This window comes from Psammomys obesus, unplaced genomic scaffold (assembly GCF_907164565.1).
Source record: "Psammomys obesus unplaced genomic scaffold, mPsaObe1.curated_primary_1811, whole genome shotgun sequence".
NCBI lineage: Eukaryota > Metazoa > Chordata > Mammalia > Rodentia > Muridae > Psammomys > Psammomys obesus.
In genome coordinates, this window is record NW_026596057.1 from 25,809,555 (window position 1) to 25,835,375 (window position 25,821).

Consider the following 25,821-nt stretch of genomic DNA (forward strand, 5'->3'; position numbering starts at 1 on the left):
TGAATAAAACAGGACTGTCACTAACTTGAAGCTTGGTGAGTTTATCCACAATATAAACCGGTTCTCCAGCACATCAATTTAGATTGTTCTAAACTGGGAGCTTTTTACCAAAATGGAGTTGAAGTTCTAAGGAATATTTGAGGTTAACTTTTATTCTTTTCTTGTACTCTAATTTGAGAAGTGCAATTTAACTAAAGATGGGCTTAGCTAGATTTAGCAAATAAAACGAATTTAAGTTTACTAATGGTGTACATTAATTAAATCCTTATTTCACTTGTTTTAAAAATTAGAATTCCTCATTTTTTTAAACACTCACTACATTTCTTACAGTTCCCCAAGTGCAAATTTGATCGCATTCAACCCTGTCACTTCTTATGTTGGTGGAAACTAAAGATGAAGATTTAATGACAAAAGATTGTAGGATGTAGAGTTGCAGCTTTTCTCTTTATTTTTAAATTAGAAGCATTTAGGAAATACTTATTTTAGAAATTCTTTGTCCTCACACTGTGAATTTTATGTTCTTCATTTGGTCAAATGAAATTCCAAAGTCTGTGTTTGTTCTTCTCATCTTAGAGGTTTGAGAATTTTAACTTTACCCTCCATCTGCTTCCTATCTTCCAAAACTACTTTGAAATATTTTATTGTTTTTCCTTTCTTCTTTAATCTTTTTGTTTTTTTCATGTTTAAGTCTTGTGTGTGCTTTACCTCTGATCTTACCAGCATTTTAGTTGGAAGAGAGAATGAACTCAATTAGTCAATCTGACCTTTTTCTTTAAAATTAAATATTTGTGACTTAACGTCTTTGCTTTTATGTAGAGAACATTTTGAGGTATAAAAGTGTCGTCCTTCATCCCAGGAAAGTTGTGGTGCATGAGATCATGAATCCAATGACAATCATATGAAGCCACATGGGCATGTGTATGGACATTCAGTTCTAGAATTCTTTGTTTATTTTTTTACAATTTATTCACTTTATATTACAACTGTAGCCCCCTCCCTCGTGTCTTCCCAGTTCTACCCTCCCTTTTCTCCCCTTTCCCTCTCCCCTAGTCGAATGATAAGGGAGGTTCTCCTCCCCTACTATTTGACCCTAGCTTATCAAGTTTCATCAGGACTGCCATGATCTTCTTCCTCTGGAGCTTGGCAAGGCCACCCCACCAAGGGGAAGTGATCAAAGAGGGGGCAACTGAGTCCATGTCAGAGATAAACTCTGCTACGCTTAGTAGCGAACCCACGTGGAGACTGAGTTGTCTTTAGGCAAGCAGTCTAGGCTCTTTCCATCCATGGGCCTTGATTGATGCATCAGTCTCTGCAGTCACCCCCTATCTGACCAAGATTTGTTGGCTTTGTTGGTCTCTTTGTGGAGCTCCTGTCTCTTCCTGGTCCTTCTATTCCTCCCACCCCACCCCCCGCCATCACTCTTCTGTAAGACTCCCTGTGCTCTACCCAAAGTTTAGCTCTTAGTCTCAGCATCTGCTTCCATCCCGTGCTTGGTGGAGTCTTTCTGAGGACATCTAAGGTTCCCTTCCTGTTCCCCCTCTTCAACTACTTCTGGTGTCCATTCTATTTGTCCTTAGGAATGAGAATTAAGCATCCTCCCTAGAGTCTTTCTTGTTATTCAGCTTCTTTAGGTCTGTAGATTTTAGTATGGTTATCCTGTACTTGGGCAAGAGAGGGCTGAAGGACCGGGGCAAACCTGGAAACGGACCTGCAATGTTAGGACAACATGCATCAAGTCTCAGGGACTGGAAAGCCAGAGGACATCATAGAACAAGAGCTCTATGCACTCTATGTATAATATGTCCAAAGATTTTTTTTTTTTGCAATTTAAATCATTATATTCTTTTTGTATTCTGTAATTTAATAAACCTTTGAGTGTGACTTGGAATACTAAACAATATAAAAACAACTGCTTACAAATATTTATCAAATAATATTTGAAATTACTTATAATAGGAGTAGATAAGTTAGAACTTTAAATAGCATGTATATGTATCTAATGTATGTATATTTATAGTTAACTATCAGTCTCTTAGAGTGTTGCCCAAGGAATGAACAGCTTGGGCAGAACCTTGTTCTGTATCAGTCCTTTAACTGAGAACAAGAATACTGTTTATCTAAACAGAGCTTTGCTGGGATTAAAAAAAAATAATAAAGATAAAGATAAAGAGCTTAAAAAAATAGCTTCTCGGGGTTCTGTAGCTTGACAAGTATGCCCACATGAATCTCAGTCTCCTGTTTCCCTTTGAATCATGCATGTCTATAGAAAAGACCACCCGCAAAATTATCTCCAAGGGGACAATATAGGGGAACTGTTCTTTCTCGCCTTTCCACTCTGGCTCTCAAACTTCTGGCCAGGCAAATTCTATTTTGGGGCTTCTGTCCTTCAGTATGACATACATTCCTGGAGATTCAAAATACCTATATCTAACTCACCTAACTCAATCTTTAGGCTAATCTCTAAAACAGAAAACAAAATGAGGTAGCAATTTTTAAAAATGAAAAAAACAAACAAACAGGATTTTCTTTTTTTAGTTACTTTATTTATTACAGTTTATTCACTTTGTATCCCAGCTGTAGTCTCCTCCATCATCCCCTCCCAATCTCACCCTCTCTCTTTCTTCTCCTCCCATGCCTTTCCCTTGGCCCATTGATAGGGGAGGTCCTCCTCCTTTTCCATCTGACCCTAGTCTATCAGGTCTCATCAGGACTGGCTGCATTGTCTTCCTCTGTGGCCTGGTACAGCTGCACTCCTCCCAGGGGGTGGTGATCAAAGAGAGCGTATATTCACATGTAAAAGAATGAGCAGTATTAATAAGGAAAAGTGGTCATTTGAGTTGAACTTTAAAAGGAAAGAAAGACTACAGTCTGGTCATACGTGTACTTCCTTCCTACAAAGGGCTTGGAAAATACTTCCTGAGTGACAGAGTACAGCAAGCTGAAGGTCAGAAAAACTGGAACAGAAACTTTTTGCATGCATCTATTTTTCTAATCTTCATTGTTCCGTTTCAGAGAAAAGGAAATAGATAATCTGAGAGGTAAATTAATGTGCCCATGGTCACACAGCTAATAAAAGCCTCAACTCAAGCATGTGTTATTCTAGTTTCAGAACCCCGAGCTATTTGAATAGACTGGCTGTTCTCGGGAGCCCTGGAAAAGCCCTGAGCTCTAGTGTACCCACAAAGTACCTACACTCTGCATCTGACATCAGTGAGTGTTGCGTATGAGCTGTTGTGGTTTTGTCTGAGTCCATTATATCTATTAAGAATATTATAATTGACAAAAGACATATATTAGAGTTACAGAGATGATATAAATATGAAAATGGGTACACCTGGCTCTAGTGGATGAAGTGAAAAGACATTGAAACAAATCAATTGCTCAAGAAGAAATACCGAGTCCTTGTAGGAGACAAGGATGAGTAGTTACATGGACAGTGAGGATGTTCAAGATTAAGCAAGATATGTTGGGTATGGAAACTTCACTTCACTAATAGAGCTCAGGGCCCAATTATAGTTGTCATTATAAATAGACAACCAATGCAATGGTTCTCTCAGACACACTCATTTCATTATTAATCACCTTCAGTCAGATTTCTCTTTCTTAAAAAAAAAAAAAAAGACTTCTGTTTTCACCACTTTGAGATTTTAAAACTTCAGTAAATTACTATTATCCGCAATGTGGAATGCAATGATTTATTCCTGCATGTAAGATCATCTAGAATCTAGCTGCATACATACATAGCCCCATAATAAACTTCCCTTTCCACTTATGTTATTATATTTACAATCAAAAGAGGCTCTGTTAATCAGTTAACCTCCCTCCCTCCCACTTGTTTCCCTATGTACATCTATTGACTTGCACAATGCTTGCTGTAATTACATTCACCACTTTTCTCATATCTATCCATGGATAACTTTTACCAAATTCATACTGTCACACTGAAGAGTTCCCTAACACACACTACCAACATGCAAGCTAGAACAGTCAAGAGGGAGAGTCCTGCCTCTGGATCCCTGTTGTATCATTCTTCGACAGCTTTCAAAAAAGATGGGGGAGGGAGGAATTAGGATTCCATTTCATTACTTTCTGTACCTTGTCGCTGCCCACTCTGCCCTACTGTGCTCATTAATGATATTCTTGTTAACAGATCTGGTGGCACCTTCAAATCCTTTGCTGTCTTATTGTCTAGGGACACCAACATAATTACTCATTCATTTTTAAATTTTTTCACTTCCAAATCCTTATTGTTTAAAATTGTACAAGTCTCTTATAAGACCATATTTTGATTTTTTTTAATGATCTCTAAATGTAAATGTACAATGGATATCTCTTTCTGAAACTCAACCGTGGATTTTGGGTTCTTCAATAATAAGCATGTTCTTTGTTGTCTGTGATACGGCATTGTTCTGATTTTTGTCTCGTGGGCCCCTCTTTCACCAGCTTTTTGAGATGTGTGTACTTTTCAGCCATCTTAGGCTGTCCTTTCAGTTCACGCTCTCTCCCACACTGTGCTTTTGGCTTCTCTTAAGTTTTTGTGAAAACATCCATCTTTTCCTTCAAGCCAAATCACTCAGCTAAACTTGCTTCCATCACTTCCCTCAAAACACACATCCAAAGACGATTGTTGTGCCAATCTTACCTCTCTAGGCTCTTCTCTCCAGGTTTCTCCTCTTTCTACCTTAGACAACCCAATTCTTGTCTTTTCTTCAACTGACCACTACTTCCTAAGCAGTCCCTCTTTCACCCAAATCTTCCCAGCACAGCCCAACACTGCTGGGATGGCTTCACTGACTATTCTCAGGTCTGACTCAGTTCTCCTCCTGCAGGTGTACACAGCCCCTCTAACAAAATCCTACAACATGTTTTTTCACAGCGTGCCTGTCAGCACAGAAAGAGGGGAAATGAGGTCTCTGTACATCTCTCATTGGCACTGAGAGGTTGGCAGAGGATAGGAGCTCAAAAGACAGATGCTTTGAATGAGTCAATAGGATCGTGAAATTTCACTACTGACCCTCAGCAATTCTCTTCATATAACTACCTATGTATGGCTGCCAAACTATTTCCAGATTTTATATAAAACATGGATTCAATTATCCCTAGCATGTTTTTAGCTGTTTTCTCAAAGTCCTGAGTTAAAAAAAAAAAAAATCTATCATGACATGTGTTGCCTAGACAGATTTGACTGTTTTAGAATTTCAAGTTACAATGTCCAAAATGCCAAAACTTATGTAAAAACTACTCTACTCTTTTCAGAATTTATTCTTAACAAGTTTTTATTTGGCTGTTTATGCTATTTTATTTGACTAATTACAAAGAGGCAAGTTTTCCTTCATATATTTAGGAAGTGTTCTAAAAATAAGAATTGTCCCAGAAAGGAAGACTTAGACTTGGTAAATTCATTGCCAGTGGGTTCTAATTAAAATACATCTCTCAGAGCTCTGTATTTAAAAAACCCTGTTGTTAATGAATAGGTGGGTAAGAGGAATTCTAAAGTCACTGAAGGATCTAATCACCTATATTCTTATGAAATATGTATGAGATGAGTCATTTTTATTCCTTCTTCCTTCATGACCTACAGTGACTTCTGCTAACTTTAAAATTTTATTTTTTTGTGATTTCTGATTTATGTTCTTTGAAAATTGATGCTATCAGGCAGTCACTTTATATGACTGATTGCATATCTTATACTTCTTTTTTTATTTTTTAGAAAAATGAGCAGACATATCTGTTGGATTTGTAAGCTATGCAGAGCTGAATCTAAGAGGCTTCCTTCAAAGTAAGTAGCTTTTAAACATTATGGCCATTTTAAAGACTTTTTTAGTCATGTGATAAATAGCTACATGTTTATTTAAATTATGCTCTAAATATATTTTGTGAGAAAGTAAAATTTTCATTTACACATGAGAAACTTCACCAGAGGAGCAATCATGGGTCGAAATAAAGTTCATTTCCATTATTTGTGGTATATACCTGAAAACGTGGCTACTTTAATGTTTTAGAGAGTCTTTTACAAACATCCTTCAAAAAAAAGTCATGTTTATATTAAGGGAGTTTTTTAAAATTTATTTTATTTATTTATTTATTACAATTTATTCACTTTTCATTCCTCTGCAGCCCTTTCCCTTGTCTCCTCCCAGTACTACCCTCCCTTCCTCTTCTCCCCTTATGCTCTTTCCCTAGTCCCCTGACAGAGGAGGTCCTCCTCTCCTTCTATCTGACCCTAGCTTATCAGGTCTCCTCAAGGCTGGCTGCATCATCTTCCTCTGTGGCCTGGCAAGGCTGCAACTCCCAGGGGGAGGTAAACAAAGAGCCAGCCACTGAGTTCATGTCAGAGACAGCCCCTGTGCACCTTACTAGAGAACCCACTTGGAAACTGAGCAGCCAATGGGCTTCCTTTGAACAGTGGGTCTATGTCCTCTCCATGCATGGTCCTTTGTTGGAGTATCAGTCTATGCAGGACCCCCTGGACCCAGGTATTTTGGTTCTGTTGTTCTCCTTGTGGAGTTCCTGTCCCCTCCATGTCTTTCTATCTCCTTCTTCTTCCATAAGGATTCCAGCACTCTGCCCAAAGTTTGGCTATGAGTCTCAGTATCTCCTCCAATATCCTGGTGGATAGAGTCTTTCAGAGGTCCTCTGTGGAAAGCTCCTGTCCTGTTCCTTGTCTTCTAATAATATGTTTTATTATAAAGATTCAGCCTTTTAAAATGATATCTGCAAATAAACTAAAATGTAAAGTGTGCCTGGAAAGACACCAAAATGACTGGATTTATCACAAAGGATTCACAGATTGAAAACCCCTGTTAGGTTAACCACATATTCTAAACCTAGGCCAAGTGAAGGCTTCTGAACACATTCTTGTATATCAGAACTCTTGACCTCTCTGACCTCCCACTAAGGTAGAGAAGGTCTCACAAGGTCATACACTACTGCTGGGTGAAGAAAGATTGCTGTAGTGGTGGGCGGTCAACCCTAAAACTTAGTATTCTAGTGACCAGTTGAAGATTTGTGAACCATGCAGGCATACCCATAGAGAAAGATAGAATAGATAGATCAGAACAAACTTTCTATGCTCTATCACTATCAAAACTTGAATAATTTTTTTCATGTCTGCTTTGCAGACCCTCCATATGAGTTCATTTAATAAGAGGCTTTTCATTCATAATAAATTTGTCAGATATAGACATAATAATAAAAGCTAAAATGTGGAGATGTGTTAAATCTAGCATGGACACTGGATCCTCCAACCATCAGACTCTAAGCAACAATGCCAAGAGTTTCACAATGTCCACATGTCTGATTACTTTTCAATGTCTTCCTGACGAGAAAAAAAGAAGAGAAACAAAACTGGAGAACTCAGATCAGGAAACCTAGGCTGATCTAGGGGCAAAGGTGCTTAAAATAATATTTAAATAATTCCAAGGATATCATTTTCATCATGGGCCAGCACAAAAATGAAGTTCAAATAAAAATGTCCTCCAACCCACGGTCAGCATGTCTCATAAATCATACAGGCAAAGATATTCTCTTAGCAACAATTTCCCAATACAGTAATGTTGTCTCCCCTCACTCCAGATCTTATTCTTTTCTCCACAAGGGAATTGGTGAGACAAAAGTATGCAAGAAACCTGCCTCACGCTTCCCACTTCAATAGACTGAAAACAATATTTTAGCTTATTCTTCTGAACTTCTAGAGGGAGAAAAAGAACATGAGTCAGAAAAAAATTTTATGAAAATGTCTTTGAGAACTGATGTGTAAGTCTGCATGGATCTGGCAAGACCAACAGAGTTGTTACAGGAATAACAGTGCTGCGTGGTCTGGGTTATATTAACATTAACCTTTTCTTATCTTCATAACCAGTTAATGCTGATGGTCATCAATGACGAATTAACATTCGGGCTGACCCTACCGGGGCAGCATGGAATAGTCCTTGCTTGCATTTTCAGTTTTCTTACATTATACCTAGTGCTAGAGGTGGGAAGACACATGTGAAGCAGAAACTGAATGGGTGATGAACATATTAGCAACTTTGATACAGGGAAATAAAACTATTCATGTGTAAGAAAGTAGGGTCACTTACCAGTCACCTCAGGATGCTCACCAACACAAACAGAATGAAGGCTTCAAGCCAGCATCTTTCACAAACCACTTACAAGTATCGCTTTATTCATTCTGTTGGGTCAAATGTAATTTGACATATTCTACCATCATTAAAGTTAAAAACCTTCAAAATTCGATCTGTAAATACACACATATCATATAAAAACTGAAAAAATAATAAACAAGATATCACATGAAAGTGTGCACATAAGCTTTGTAGATAAACTCTATTCATTAGGTAAGTGGGCGCATGGGTGACAGGGGCAGAAAACACTAGACAGTCGTGTGGCGGCAATGTGGGACCCTGTGTCTGGAACTTTCAGTGCGCCTGCCTTTTATCTGTTTCTACTAATCTAAAAATGTACCACAGCTATACAGTCACGCAAGCTTGACTTCACGTAGCTTAAATGGTAAAAAATGAGAAATACTCAGATATGTTTAGAGCAACTAAATAAGCTCCAGAAGGTGCCTTGTAGAATATTACAGTCACCAAGATGTTCTATAAATGATTCATTTACAAGTTAAGGAGTAAGACCATACTATTTACATATAAAATGTGTATAAGGAGAGTATATAAACAGAAACTATGTATGCAAAACATAATCTTTGGTAAAAAAAAAAAACACACAAATATATACATTTCAAAGGCTAAATCTATCACAATTCTAATAGAAAATTAAAAAATGAGATTATATAACCATTTTTCTATATTAAATGTTTCTTTTCCATTTTTAAGTATGCACCTCTCATTTTTTTTTTACAGTTTAAAAACTCAGTGAAAAGTAAAACATAAAGGATTAAAGAATGATAAGCAGTGCAATCACATTTTGCTATTATTCTCAAGATGACATAGATTCATTTAGTTCGGCAAAACTTTGGTAATAATTTATCGCAATCAGCACTTTTGTTTCTTTTCAAAGCCTTACTTTGGAGGAAGTTTTAGGATGGGCCCAATCCCTGGAAAGTCTGATGGCTACAAAGTGTGAGTATGATGCTTATGTCATCTTTGAATAAGCGGCCTGTTTCGTTCTCATGAGGGAGGGGTGGAGTGCCAGATGACAAGTGTGGCATTGCTTGCCACCTTCTAAATGGCAACTGACAGAGTTAAAAAAGGAAAACTTGAAAATAGCTTGTCATGCCAACCACTGTTATTTTCTTTGGTGTTAATTAAAACAAGATTAGTCACTGTGGGTATTTATTCTTCACAAGTATGTGTATAAGACCCATTGGGAATATGCTGAAATAGTAACACATACTGAAATATACCGCCTTCCATAGGTTACTAAAGTTAGTGCTTGGAAACTATTAAAAAGTTGCTGTTCTAAGTGCTTTCAAAAGTAAGAACCAATCTGAGCCTCGTTCTAAAACTCCATGGAGTTTTTCAGTCTCTGACTCCAGTGGTTCTGTGCATAATGGCACAAGCATCAGATCTCAAAGGTACAAATGAAAGGCCATAGCAATGTGAGTGAACACATAAGTTTAGAAGCAAAATATAGTTAATATGGAAGATGAAAGGCACTCGGGAGAACTGTCTGTTAGGTTTGAAACAGAAAATTGGTAGATGAGCAGGAGCTGTCTCTGACATGAACTCAGTGGCTGACTCTTTGATCACTTCCCCCTGGGTGGGAAAGCAGCCTTACCAGGCCACAGAGGTTATCAATGCAGCCAGTCATGATGAAACCTGATAGACCACAGATAGAAGGGTAGGAGGACCTTCACCATCAGTGGACTAGGTGAGGGGCATGGGAGGAAAAGAGGGAGAGAGGGTGGACTGGGAGGCGATAAAGGAGGGGGCTACAGCTGGGATAAAGAGTGAATAAATTGTAATAAATAAATAAATAATAAATAAAATAATAAAACTTAAACTTAAGAAATAATAAAATACAATAAAATTTAAATTAAAAAAACAGAAGAAAAAAGAAGGTGCTCAAAACTCTACTGAACTTAGTTTCTTTCATCCCATCAAATGTTTGTTAATGTTTGTCGATGGACTTATATCTTTAGTAGAGACATCCCTGTGTGAAGATGTCTGGGAATAATGCTTTGTTCAGCTCTCCTGACTGTGAACAGGAGTCAACTGTGCTACTACGATGTTTGAATTAGTTAGCGGGGGTGCAAGGTTATTCTAAACAGTACAGCCTGTCAGTCTTGGGGGCCTCTCTGTTCCTAGGACACTACCTGCTCTCACAGCCTCAAGAACATTCTTTAGTACATCTGTTATTTCTGACTCACAGGGCAATGATGGGAAACATAAACCCTTGGCTCTTGGCTCTTTCTCTTAGAATTCCTTCACCCTCTAATTTGGATTCTCAGGCTCCTCTGGTAGTGTTGTATATCTCCAGATCTGGAGCACCAACTAAGCGCCTATCTTCAGTTGTAAGCCACTCCACCGACGATGCACATGGCATATTTTCTTTATTTTATTTACAAGATGGCTTGAACTATGCCTTTAACTTATCAAGTACTATTCATAGTTCTCTGATGTAACTCGCCAGCATGATCATGAATTAAACACTGTATCTTTGGGTTAAATTTTAGGGCACATAAAGAGAAGGAGAAGAGAGACTTGCCAGTTAGGTCAGCTGTATTGATTCTTCTCCAAACAGTTTTAATATCAGCCCTAACCCATGTTTACATCATTGCCAGGTTAATCCCATTCCCAGAGTCACAGACATCTCTTCTGTAAAGTGGGGATAATATCATCTCTTTATTCAACACTATTGTACTGGTCAAACATACAAGACATGTTTCAGTACATAATATGTCCTGAGCACAAAAAAAAAAAAATGGCATTTATAAGGTACACAGCTCATTGTCTTTCTGTCTCAGTGTTAAGGATCCATGATACCCTAACTCAACAGTTTTCTAAAAATTGTCTCTAGATGTGTCATTTATAAGACACACCTTCCATCATCATGACCAATGCTCCATCCCTTACCTGTACATCATGACTCTGCCCTCTTACAGGTTTTTGCCCAAGTCCATTTTTCTCACCCAATCCTCCACACCTTGAAAATTAAAACTCAGGTTCCTCCTTTTCTACAAAATGATTTAGAAATGTTCTTCCTGTTCAATTTTGTCAGTTTATTTATTCCTCTTTTAATTGTAACTTGGGTAATGAGTTTTTTTTTCCCAAACTCATTGTGAAACTCTTTGAAAAATAGAAATTGCTTATTAATTTCACATTCCACTGAAAGACTAAAAGTGTCATTTGTACCTCGTAGGCTTATAAGAAAAGATCAATATACCAAGCTCTATTATGTAAATTTATGTGCCAGTGCTGAAGACCTGACAAAGATGAGTAGAATGGATAGAGATAATTATCTCACATGGGTATCAAGTGAGTGCTTGCTTAGTGAGACTCAGTAATTAGATGTACAGTGTCATGAGAATAAGCAAAGACTACAGAAAAGGTGAAGGCAGGAAGGCATCTCACAGCTCTTAGTAAAGTCCATGAAATTATGAAGTCAAATTAGTATGAAATTCATTTTACAATTCTACAATATGATAATTTAAAAGTGACTAAAAAAAAAATCATCCTGTAAGGGGAACAAGGACTATTTCTAACAGGATCTCAAGGACAGGCTCTTTGACCTCCCCCCTCCCCAGGGGAGGAGCAGTCCTATTAGGCCACAGAGGAGGACTTTGCAGCCAGCCCTGAAGATACCTGATAAAACAGGGTCAAATGAAAGGGGAAGAGGTCCTCCCCTATCAGTGGACTTGGAAAGGGGCAGGGAGGAGACCAGGGAGGGAGTGTGGGGTTGGGGAGGGAATGAGGGAGCGGGATACAGCTGGGACACAGAGTTAACAAAATGTAACTAATAAGAAAAATAAAATTTAAAAAAAAGAGAGAGAAACACACAGACACAAAAAAAAATCATCCTACAAATAGGATGATTTTCCAGTTAACTAGAAAAACTAAGAAAGAAACATATAGAAACTGTATGGTCTAGAGAATAAGATTGTGTTTACACTAACCAAAGACACAAATAAAATGTATCTAGGAGGCTAAGATATGCAAATTTCACTTGTTAATGAGATTAAAACACAGCCTCTAAGACTATATGGATCAGAAATCCACATAGAAATGAAATGTACTATTCTGAGACTCAAGAAATAATGGGAAATTAATGAAAGAAATATTCGTTGGGAAACTATAAAGTAATAGCTATATTCAACACAATGCCGTTAAATTCAAAAACTTTATTCAAAGTGGAAATTTGAAAGGGCAAAGTTTATGCAGCCATTTCTAGGAGTGACTGTTTCCCAGCAGAAGTCTGCTGTTCTGGCGCTTACAGTCTTTCTGAGCCCTCTTCTGCAGTGGTCCCTGAGCCCTGGGTGTAGGAGCAGGGATGCAGATGTACACACTGGGGATGTATACACTGGGCTGTGCTGCCTACAGCCTGTCAATACCTGTGTTATGTCCAGTTGGGTTTTCTGTCATTTGCTGTAAAGAAAGGATTCTTTAATCGGGGGGGGGGGGGAAGTGACACTTTTCTGTGGGTACAAGGATAATATTTAGAATGTGGGAAATAATTATGCTGGCCTAGCAAAGTAGTGGCAGTAGATTGTTTTCTAAGGTTCATGGCCTCCCTACTCCCAGACAGTAACTAGGTTTCTGTACCTAGTACCATGATTTCCTTCCTGTTGAGTGGGCCTGAAGTCTGATAAAATAGCTTTTGGTTGCCACCATGATTTAAGTGCCACTTATTGCACCTTAATGCATTTCTTGCCAAAGTCAAAACAATCTCCTTATCATTAACATGAAAGGAGGAAATGTTGTAGGGTCCCATGCATAGACAAAGAACCACAGACCACTAATAAATGACGGAAGAAGAAAAATTAGTCTCTCGCAGGGATGAGCCCCTTATATGGTTTGTCCAATGAAGAGTGATCATCCCTGAAATCCTATATACACAAGCAACAAAAATGAACTCAGCAGTACATATATTTGCACACATACATATATATGCATATAATAATAATCAAAGAAAAGGAAACATGGAAGGACTTCAAGGAAGGTCAGCTGGGAAGGGCTAGATGGGGTGAAAAGTGATATCGTTCTACATTTTTTAAAAAATGAAAAAACAAAGAAGATGAGAAAGAAGGAGAAGGGAGGAAGATGAAGAGAAGAAAAAGTAGAAGAAGGAGGAGGAAGGGAAGGGGAGGAGGAGAAGTAGGAGAAGAAGACATAGGAGGAGGAGGAGAAGGACAAGGAGGATGAGGAGGATGAGGAGAAGAAGGAAGAAGAAAAAGAAAAAGAAGAAGAAATAAGGCTAAGAACAGAGCTATGGCAAAGCCAGTTGTTAATTCAAAATTAAGAATGTTTGTAACCTAAACACACTCTAGGTGTTATTCAATGAGATATTAATGGCAGACAAAGATTTTTTGGTTGTTGTTTTTGTTTTTTGTTTATGTTCTCAAATAATGAGTACATATTGTTTATTTTAGTTATCAGGCAGCATGCCCAGGGAAAACCACATGAACTTATCATACATATAAAATTCCACAGGAAAAAAAAAGCTGGTTTTTTTTCAAAACCTGAAAGTCCTTTAAGAAAGAAGGAAAGGATCACCATTTATGGTAGACTGTGGAGAGACAGAAAATAGTTATTAAACCAACTTTTAGAAGTAATATGAATGGAATTCCAAAGGAAAATTTAGTTTTTAAAAAAACAATACGTTTGATTAAAAATAATGCTAAGGCTGCATAAAGTAATGAATGGTAGTAATTTAAATATAGAAATTATGCAAGTGGTAAAGCGTGTATATATAAAGAGTATCTTTTAAATGAAGAAATGCAGTGTGTTGATTTTTTGGTGTTTGATGTGAAAGTCAGTGTCAGTTAAATCATCCACAGTGAAAGAAGTGGAAAATGCTCTATAAATTTTAAAAATCTACAGGTGACTGAAAATTCTTTACCTTTTCAAATATCTAAATTTTTAAAACATATTTTTCAGAAGGGACAACAATAAATATGTGTCATGGAAAAAAAAAACTTTTAATATATCCAACAAAATACTGAGACTTATCTAAGATTTTCCCTAGATGACAGGAACCCATACCTTGCCACTGCAAACAAAATTGCAATCGAGGCATCAGGCTTCAACAACATGGATATGGAAAAAGTAGTTCTGTGGATGTCTCTGGTAACTAAACACTAACTAAGATTAGTGAAAGCAGAAAAGATATAGAATCAGAATCTATAATGCCAGAAAACAAATAAATACATCACATACATTAACCAATTTTCTTTTTATCTTTTTAGTGATAGATGCTTCATTAATTAATTTTATTTTTTGAGATTATAATAGAGTTACATCATTTTCCCTTTGTCTTCCTCCAAACCATATATTCAACCTTTATTTCTTTCAAATTCATGGTGTCTTTTATAATTGTTACACACACACATACACACATACACATACACACACACACATTCCTAAATATATAAATACAAACTTCAATTTGTACAATGCTACTTGTGTGTTTTCAAGGCTGACCATTTGGTATTGGATAACAAATCTGTGTGCTATTCCCTGAGGAAGGCTATTTCTCCAGCTCTCAGCATTCTTTGTTGCCTATAGTTCTTTGTCAACAGTTGTGGCTTCATGAGCTTTCCCCCACTCACTGTCAGTTGTTGCCCTTGTTCAGTTCATGTATAGGCAGTCAAGTTGGTGGTCCTTTAGGGATGTAGCTTCTGACATTCCTTGGAGACACAAAAATCACCGCTAACTCACTGTTCCTCTAGATCTTACAATCTCTCTGTCCCCTGTTCTGAAATTATATCTGGGCCCTAAGTGTGACAATTGTGCTGTATTGTATTTTATTCACAGGGACTGGGCTCTAAAACTCTGCATTTTGGTTGGTTGTGGTTTCTACAGTGGTATTGGTCTATTGCAAAGAGAAGTTTCTTTGATGAGGGCTGAGGACTACACTTATCTGTGGGTGTAAGGACGGTTGGATGCTTACCTCTGTTGAAAGCTTGCATGGGGCCTTCTTGTTCCATGAAAGCAAGTCCTCAGGGAAGGTCCTGTGTTTGTAATGCATGATGTCATCAGCAAGAGGAACCTACCTTCTACCTCTAAGAGCAAACTAATTTTGAGAAGATAACAATAGAAGTAACTCACGGATAAATTTTTTTTATACAAATAAAAAGAGCACTTGGATGATTAAAATAATTCTACCATGTGTCTGGGGGACAACATGAGGATGGAGATGAGATAAATAAGGTATATATACACTCAGCCCACATACTCCACTAAGACAGAGGAGACAAGGACCAAGCAAACTAACGAATAGATAATTTCATGAAGTGTTAAGTGTTTTGATAAAAAAATAAAATCAAGTGATATGGAAAGAAGGTGCAAGACTACAATAATTCAACTGAGAATTGTTGACAGGGAACAAAACTGTCAGAAGGCATAGATTTGAGTAAAGCAATAAGTTATAAGAAGCAAACATTTATGTTGAGGTCTTTGGATATAAAGTGAAACAGCAAGAAAATATGTACAAAAGGTTAAAAAATGTGAGATTGGTGTCTGCAAATAACTGAAAGAAATTTTAAAGTCAGATACATAAGGTCTCATGTGGCCATGTAAATGACCTTACTCTGAACACTAACCAAAATCAACATATTTTTAAAACATCTCCCCAGATCTCTTCTGAAGAAAAACTAAGGGAAACTAGTTAAAAGGATATTGTAATAAGCCAGCTAGGAACAGAACTCAGGAGAGAAGACAAGCTTGGAAATAATTAGCATCTGTATGCTAATGAAAACTATGGGTCCAAAGATTATTAGAAGAGTCAAGATAAAGAAGAAAGACAGAGATGGTGCTTGGTATATTTCAGAGTTCAGGAACAAGAACGAGTAGATACAAAGAAGCATCAGGTGCATTAATGTGGAAGAAAAATAGTGTATTACCAAGGAAGCCAAGCAAAACAGCTCTTTCAAGAAAACTGCCATGAACTGTATTGACGACTGGAAAGAAATCAGTTTATAGCAGGGCCCATTAGATATGATAACATAGATGCTCTTGACACCTGAACAGAAGCATTTACAGTGGCATGGTGGAAGCAAAGTAGAATATATAAAGTAAGTTACATAAATTTTATGAAGTATTTATTTAAAGAGGAATTGATTTCCAAGATTTACAAGAAATTAAAGCAATTCAACAGTAAAATAATAATAACAACCACGATCTGATTTAGAGTGAATAAATGATTTCTATGTACATCTCCCAAAAGAGAATATACAAATGGTTAGTAATGGTATGAAAAAAAGGCTTACCATCACTAAGTATGAAGAAAATGCAAATCAAACTACAATAGGCTAGTATTATATACCTTAACAACAATAACCATTATCAAAAAGACAATGAATAAAGAGTTCTGACAAAAAAAGTTGAAAATCTAAAGGAAATGGCCAATTTTCTTAAGAGGCTCCATTTACCTAAATTAAATCAAGATCAGGTAAATAGATTAAATATTCCTATATCCCCCAAGGAAATAAAGGGTTAATATCCAAAATATAAAGAACTTAAGTTAAATACCAACAAACCAAGTAATCCATGGGATTGGGAGAGAATGAGCGTGAGGGCTACAGCTAGGATACAAAGTGAATAAACTGTAATTAATATAAACAAATAAAAATTTAATAAAAAAGAAAAATGGGATACAGAACTAAACAGAGAATTCTCAGTAATGGAATATCGAATGGCAGAGAAACACTTAAAGAAATACTCAATCTCCTTATTCTCCAGGGAGATGCATATCAAAACAACCCTGAGGTTTCACCTTACACTCATCAGAATGGACAAGATCAAAAACTCAAGTGATGTTAAGCTAGGGTCAGATAGAAGGGGAGGTGGACCTCCCCTATCAGTGGACTTGGAGAGGGGCAAGGAGGTGATGAGGGAGGGTGGGTGGGATTGGGAGGGAATGAGAGAGGGGCTACAGCTGGGATGCAAAGAAAATAAAATGTAATTAATGTAAAAAAATAAAAATTTAATAAAAAATACCTCAAGTGGCAAAAAAAAAAAAAAAACCAAAAAACTCAAGTGCTGGAGAGGTTGTTGAGAAAGGGGAACCCTCCTCCATTGCTGGTGGGAATGCAAACTTGTACAACCACTTTGGAAATCAATCTGGTGCTTTCTCAGACAATTAGGAATTGTGCTTCCTCAAGACCCAGCTATACCACTCCTAGGCATATATCCAAAAGAGGCTCAAGTACACAAGGACATTTGCTCAACCATGTTCATAGCAGCTTTATTCGTAATAGCCAGAATCTGGAAACATCCCAGATGTCCCTCAACTGAGGAATGAATACAGAAATTGTGGTATATCTACACAATGGAATACCACTCAGCAATTAAAAACAAGGAAATCATGAAATTGTAGGCAAATGGTGGGAATTAGAAAAGATCATCCTAAGTGAGGTATCCTGAGTGAAGCAAAAAGACACACATGGTATATACTCACTTATAAGTGGATATTAGATATATAATATAGGATAAACATACAAAAATCTGTACACCTAAGGAAGCTAGGCAAGAAGGAGGACCCTGGGTAAGATGATCAATCCTCACTCAGAAATACAAAAGGGATGGGCAACAGAAGAGGGAGAAAACAGGGAACAAGACGGGAACCTACCACAGAGGGCATCTGAAAGACTCTACCCTACAGTGTATCAAAGCAGATGCTAAGAATCATAGCCAACCTTTGGGCAGAGTGCAGGGAATCTTATAAAAGAAGAGGAAGACAGAAAGTGGAGGGAACAGGAGCTCCACAAGGAGAGCAACAGAACCAAGAAATCTGGGCAAAGGGATCTTTTCTGAGACTGATACTCCAAATAAGGACCACGTGTGGAGATAACCTAGAACCCCTGCACAGGTGTAGCCCATGCAGCTCAGTGTCTAAGTGGGTTTCCTAGTAAGGGGAACAGGGCCTCTCTCTGACATGAACTCAGTGGCTGGCTCTTTGATCACCTCCCCCTGAGTGGGGAGCAGCCTTACCAGTCCACAGAGGAAGACAATGCAGCCAGTCCAGATGAGATCTGATAGGCTAGGGTCAGAGAAAAGGGGAGGAAGGCCTCCCCTATCAGTGGACTTGAGGAGTGGCATGGGAGGAGAAGAGGGAGGGAGGCTGGGATTGGGAGGGGATAAGAGAGGGGGCTAAAGCTTGGACACAAAGTGAATAAATTGTATTTAATAAAAAAAATTTAAATCCAATAATATTCTGGCAAGGCTGTGAATACCGAAGACTGCTTGTACACTGTTGGTGCTAATATTGATTAAGTCAAGAATGTATGGAGTTTCAAAACACAAAAATGAATAAAACTACCATATAATCCAGCCATCTCACTACATTCTACAGAGCCAAAGAAGTTGAAATGTGAATGTAGGGAAAACATCAGTACTTGAATTTTTCAGAACACTCTTCTCCATCAACAAGATATGGAATGAACATCAGTGCCAAGCTGTTTAAATTGATAAAAAAAAAATTAAAGTGAAAATGTGACTGATATATGTGTGTGCATATTCTTAATGAAATACTGTATAACCATAAAAAGAATGAAATATTGTTGTCTACAAGGACATGGATACATCTGGAGATAATTGTGTAAAAAAGCAGACAGCTAGGAGGATCTCTCAGTGGATTAAGTGCTTTTTTTTAAATTTAAAGTCTGGAGTTCAGATTACCAATACCCAATAGAGCCAGATACAGTGGCACACACTCGCAGCTCCAGCATCCCTACAGAAAGATGGAAGGTGGAGACAGAAGGATCCTGCAAAACTGTGGTGCCAGAGATCCTGCCTCAAACAAGTTGGAAAGTAAGGAATGACATCTTAGATTATTCTCTGACTTCCACCTGGCATGCTTGAGCCAGCACTCACACACATCCTACACACACGTTTTAAAAATGAACTTAATCAGACCCATGTAGACATACTACATGTTCTCATTTATTTGTGGAATCTAAAATGTTATTCTCAAAGCAGTAGAGAACAAAACTTGGTCTCCAGCTCCCGAACAATATGTGAGACAAGTAAGAACAGAGAAAAGGAAAAAAATGGACCCAAAGGTATAATTTTATGAGAATAGCTGCTAGTGTAACACTAAGATGACTATGTTTGAAGACAAGTAATTTAACATATAAAAATAGGTAGGAGAAAATGCATGTCTGAACTGACAAATATGTCAATTATCCTAATCTAATCATTATATACAGTACACATAGGCTGAAATATCACATATATACAACATACTGTCACTATATGTCAGTTAAAAATAAAAATAAACTTTAAAGAAAAAGAGAAAGTAGGATTTACAGAAATACGTCAGTCAGTGAAATGCTCAACTTGCAAGTGTGAGAGCCTGAGTTCAGTCTCCAGGGCCTGCGTTTTCAAAAAAGAAAAAATGCCTGGGCATAGTTGGGCATATTTATAATCTCAGTTCAGAGGAGACAGAAACAGGTCGACCGCTGGAGCCTGAGGGCAACCCAGCCTAGCCTACTGAACCACTGTCAGACTCGTAAAACATACCCATGTGCTTGCGCATATGCGCGCGCACACACACACACACACACACACACACTCATGATAAATATACATCAGATAACGGAGAAGGGAAGGAAACATGTGGTCAGTAGCAGGAAGGAGTGCGGTGTCAATAATTGTTTTGGTCACTTTGCGAACCCAGTAACATGATCATCTGCTGATGGCAGCTGACAGAGCGGAAGACATGACAGAAAGGAAGGGGGCTAACATGGTAAAAATAAACAGAAATGTAAAGCACCAAAGAAAGCAAAGGCAGGAGAGAACCTGGAAGAAATTCAGCCAGTGCAAAAGGAGTCCAAATAACCCTTCTGGTAAATTCTAGGGCTATGATATCAGAGAAATAGCAGTTGACAACTGCACGTTGTTGACTGACCATTTAAAATGATCACAGTGATCATGTTAACTCAGAAAGCACAGCTGTGGGCTGTCCTGTGTCCCACTCAGCTGCCCAGCACTGATATTCTGGATAGGCAGGGGTTCTGAATAAGGACTAGCATTAATCCTTTACTCTGGGTCAAAAATTATACTTGAATGTACTTTATACTCCTCCTTCTAAATTATCATAGTCACAGGGAGACAATCTTTTAAAAAAATGAAGAATTTAACAGTGTAGGATTGACAAGCTGCTCAAGGCAATGAAACCTCTCCACAGCGATACCGATCAGGCTGGTGGAGGATCTTCACTGCTGCAGGGGCACAGAGCAGGCATGAGAAGTTCCCGGCGGTGGCTCCTGTTCCCTCTGTGCATTGTCTCAGCTCTCTTCATCTGTGGGAGATTCCCTACCTCCCACTCGGGATTGGCAGCTTCCTACACTATCATTTATCCTAACGTCTGCTAACCACTGCTGTTGCTATGGTTACCTTTGTCACACTTTATATTACTGTACAACTCTGCCTCAGCCCTTTCCATTTAGCACTTTTTGTCTTCTCCAGTTTCTCATGCACCTTTTCACCTGGCAGGGTGAAAAAAGAAATGGCCTTTTATAGACACGGTTGTTCAGCTAGCACTTCCCCCCCACTGTCAGAAAATAAAAGCAATAGTATACTTTTATAATCTTCAGGTCTTCAGTGCCTCATGCAGGGGGAATGATCAGACCTGCTTCAGTTTTCAACTTATGAGAGAGTTCTTTAAAATGTAGAAGCATAAAGAATACAGAAGTCTGGCTTATAAAGCTTTTATCCACCGGTAGCTGACACTTACCATTTATTCTGTGCTTAATAACCTGCAGTCCTAATTCTCATAGCTTCTCAGTTGAATGGGAGGAAATCAACAAATATGGCAGACCATAATATATTTATTGGAAATATAGAGTCTCTATATATTAGGTCTGTTTGTCAACCAACAAGGCATATTTCTGCAACTTTTCCCTGACATTGTGATCTACAAGCCGAGCCTAGGGTTGAGGTATAAACCACGACACAGGAAAGGAACACTATAAATGAATGAGATAGCACATACCCACGAAGTGTGCTGAGAAGTGTATCTAAGCACTCGGGCACCACATTTGGAAGTGAATAAGTAGAGCTGGGAGGAGGGTAGAACTCTGTGTCCAACGAGCCTGACTACTGCAGTCAAAAGCTCCGGCCTTCATCATTTGAGTCATGGGAAGGCATTGGTTGGGCATAGTAATATGACCACATTCGTTTTGTAAAGAACTTTTTTCTTTAATAAAATTCCTGGCAAAACTGAAAGGAGCATTCAGCGAACTGACTAAAGCTTTCTCACGTAAGACTGTTACAAACGTACCTCAGAATAATGTGCAAATAACAGAAGATAATGCAGCAGCCTAACAGTTGTCTTTAACACATAACGAGAATAGAAAAGTCAGGAAAACTCTAACCACAAAACACAACTTTTAATAAAACAGAATGTTTACCATAAATATTACCATATTTACCATAGATATTCTAGTAGAATTTTAAATTTCAGTATGCCCAGTGATGCAAATTAAAAGTGTGTAACCAGAACTGTGTTCTCTGCTCCCAATTTTCAATGCATATGGTTAGGCAAGGACTGCTGTAAAATTGTGACTGCAGGAAAACAAACTTCTTATTTGAAATATAAGTTTCATTTTGTTTCCCAAATTGTAGTAACGTCTAACTATGTCACTTACAAAGCTACATGCCTATGGGCACTGTGCCCTCATTGGATCTGTTCTCCCACCTCTTGTACTGCAGGCTCAACTGCCCACATGACAATGAGCTGGGCTCTAGGTCTGTGTATCCCCTACAGAGCATATTTCTGGCAAATTTCCAGCCTTCCCCAAGCCTGATGGGTTTTATAAATGGTATCTCTATCTGTAACTCTGTTACTTTCTCTGAATATGAAATATTGTCTTTCTTCTTATTTCACTGACTATATAATCAGTGATAATCAAGGGAGCATGTAGCTTGATTTTCTAGTGCTAGGAAACTGGCCTAATAATGAAGATGAGGGAAAGTCTGACTGTACTCATCACTTCTATGCCATTTGATTATCACTATTTCTCATGACAGTTAATGATACCAATCAGAATTTTGTTAGTAAAATCCTATACTTAAGAGTTTTGGCACTATGGCACAATTTGTGATTTCGTGGACAAGTACTGACCTCAGCTTGCAAACATTAAGTGATACACTGAGTGTCTGTAAGAGAAAAAAAAAATCTTCACTGTCATTCTATAAGTGTTCTTGTATTCGGTCTGACTAAACAAAATCCTATTAGCATTATTGGAAAGGTATTTTGTCACTTTATAATTTAGCAATTAAATGTCTCAGATATGCTGAAAGACTTAACAGTCACCAAAAGGAGTATCGTGTCACTCTCAAAGTATTCATCTCAAGCCTTGAGACTGCTTGATGTTCCCAGCAATGATGAGGAACAAGCTACACTTATGGGAGCATGTCTAATCTACGAGCACAAGCTCCTGCGCAATGGGACCTCTACTCATTTACTCACCCAGAGGCTTCTCACAACCAGAGCTGAAGAGAACCATCTTTTCATCAAGTGTCGTCTGACAGTTATGTTCAACACAACACATTGCCCTGTGTTAGGTTCTGAGAGGATGTCCAACATCCCTTTGGATTCCATTCCTTACTTGGTCCTTATTTCTGCTTTGAACCATAAACTATGAATATGATGTTCAGTGCTTCATACTCCTGTTCTGCTGATTGGACACTGAGAAACAGCTCTGGCTCATCAAAGTATCACTCAGACATAGCTTGGATAGTTTCCTCCCTACCCCAACTTTCCAGATTGTTAACCTAGTTCTTACCTATCACTCTTCTGTGAGGTCTTCAATGTAACCTTATGAGGACAGTTCTGTCTGCCTATGGAGCATAAGTCATTTGTGTGGGTTCCTGTGACATCTCCCGGCCTTTCTGCCATAGGAACATCTAAACTGACAAGTATTTTCCACAGAGTGACTCAGATCAAAGGGGTGACTTCAGCAACTAGTGGCACCGTTAAACATGCTTCAGAGGTGCAGAGACGTGAGCGTGTGTCTGATAAAAGTTATAGTATCCACTCGTTCTGCATCTTTGGAGCTCTTTTTCGGGCTTCTCTATTAAACTGCATGAATTATTGTTTAAATGACGACTGTTAACCCATGAAAACAATCACATTTTTCTACTTTCAGATGGCCCAATAGTATACACAGCATATTTAAAATTGGAGCACAGTGATGAGAACATCAAATTCTGGATGGCCTGTGAAACCTACAAGAAAATTGCCTCGCGGAGGGGAAGAATTTCTAGGGCCAAAAAGCTTTACAACATGTACATCCGACCACAGTCTCCTCGAGAGGTAGTAACGGTGGGCATGGCAGTGGGGTATCCCCTATGGTGGGCGTGGCAGTGGGGTAGCCCTTGAAGAACACAACTAACTCAGGTATCATTGTATGCCAGGCATACTTTGCCCTAATGTCTCCTAAAAGTGGTATAAATTAAGAATTACTAATTTTATTTTTCGGTCACAAATCCTAAAAATTAGACAGATTTAGATAACTTAATGTGTTCCCCTGTGTGGTACAGTTATTAAACAGTAACATCAGGACTCAAAGGTGAGCTATTTGAGCCAGGATTCTCCACCCATTGACCTACCTTAACTCCCAGCAAAGTTAAAAAGAACAGAGGGGCCATTGGAAGAGTTCTCTGGCAGCCTAAACTTGAAGTGCCTCAAATGTGCATGAGCATTTCCCCAGTGGCATTGGTCCTCTGTGCTACTGCATTTTAGCATAAACCAACAAACTCACCTGACATCCATGTTGCCGATACTACTGCCACTTACGCTGCCTAACACTGAGGTGCCTGACAGAGAGACAACCGAAAATTACATCTCATGCCAAATGCAATGATGGAGAGTGACATACGATTTTGCCATCACTCAGTATAATCCTATGCTATTATTCAAACATTTCTACAAACCCTTCTGGAAATTCTCAGTTTTCTGAAGTAACCACTTCTCCCCTCTGTTTCTTCACTTCCCCTCACCTGCTTCCCATTTCAGGACTCAGTTGGCTAACACCACATTTGTGACTATTAACGAGAGTAAAGTTTAGATCAGCCACCGATTTCCTATTTTCTTTAAAAAGAGCCCTCTAGTTCATAGACTTCCATGTTTGCAGACTACCACTGACAAACCACTGGCATGTCCCACATAAGCAGTGGTTTCTAGAGTTCCTTGGTTTGGGACTTCAAGCTTTCTTTAGATCCCTGAGATGTTAATGGTGGATTTTTACTTTTATAAAGAGCAAAGACTTCATTTCCTAAAAGTGTTTTTAGATACCTATGAAAATTGTGCCCACACTATCATATTGCTCTGAAAAAGAGGGCAGTAAATTAAAGCATTCCTTGCAGGCATATACATTTTTTTTTGCGCTTAACCTATAATTTCATTTTTCAGATTAACATCGACAGCACAACAAGGGAAGCTATCATCAAAAGCATTCAAGACCCCACTCAAATGTGCTTTGAAGAGGCTCAAAAGATTGTGTATATGCATATGGAAATGGATTCTTATCCCAGATTTTTAAAGTCAGAAATGTACCAAAAACTTCTAAAAACTGTTCAATCCAAAAGCTCTTGATTACTATCCAAAAGTTTAAACCGAAGATGGCATCTTGCAAGTGTTAACTTAATTTAGAAAAATATACAAAATGAAAATGAAAGCAGAAATGAAAATGAAACCAAGCTATGAATTGATTTCTAGTTCACAAAGGAAATTAATTCCAAATATAATGAGTGCCCAAATATTGTAACACAATTTGTAGTATAATACAGAGAATTAACAGAGAAGAAAAAAGAAGCTAGCTTTTATCATATAAACACTATAACATTTTTTTTTTACTATACTAGACAACTAATGATATTTTTTTGAAAGAAATTTGGCAGTCATAGTGCTGATAACTTGTTTTTAAACCATTACTCTGTGAATTGTGTGTATCTAGGTATGCTTATAATATCTTGAATCAGTATAGAAACGTGGTAATCATCATATAATTGATTGTATTTTAACATAAGCAGTATTGAAAATATGTTCTTAAGAGGAAATTTAGCTATAAAATTTTCCTAGTAGGATGTCCAAAAATGACCTCCTATATCACATGTCTTCTACATGTAATATTTTTGTGATGATTGTAAGTTCTTACTATGTGTGGATCTTTTTTCATTTTTATTTCACATTTACATTGCTATTGGGGTATAAAATGTGGTCTTTTATTTTGAGATTTATTTCTTCACAATATGAACTTATATTGTTGGAAAGCAATAAACAAAAACTAAAAGTTGGATGCATAATTTTCAGTGACATATTATTGTACCTTACAGTACAAATTTCAGAGGGCCTAAAGTGTACAAAAGTAAGAAAACAGGATAAAGGGTAGTTTAACTTACTCATTTGATGTCACACTGCTGTCACTTTAAAATGCTAAAAAAAAAAAAAAAAAAATTTAGACTCAACCCCCCAGATCTGGAGTTCTGGAGGTTCAACAAAACACACACATGTACAAAATTTAAAATGTTACCTCTCATACTTTAAAAAAGTCAAATCATATGTTGCTGATGGACAAGAAACATTGAAACTGACCCTCACCCCAACCCAGAATCACTTTTCAATATTCATGTTTTGCTTGGTGGTTTCAGCTTTCTGGTGAAACCAAGCTCCCACTCTTCCCAGTAACTCCCT

At 37.9% G+C, this 25,821-nt stretch overlaps 1 protein-coding gene across 1 annotated transcript; it reads left to right on the forward strand.

Annotated features, from left to right (window-relative positions):
- Rgs13 (regulator of G protein signaling 13) lies at nucleotides 1-24,983 on the forward strand. Its single transcript, XM_055624731.1, has 5 exons — nucleotides 1-35; nucleotides 5,711-5,779; nucleotides 9,022-9,083; nucleotides 23,276-23,442; nucleotides 24,541-24,983. Exons 2-5 carry the CDS (start codon nucleotides 5,715-5,717, stop codon nucleotides 24,721-24,723), a joined length of 477 nt encoding a protein of 158 aa, XP_055480706.1. The 5' UTR covers nucleotides 1-35; nucleotides 5,711-5,714; the 3' UTR covers nucleotides 24,724-24,983.
- Nucleotides 24,984-25,821: the final 838 nt, after the last annotated feature.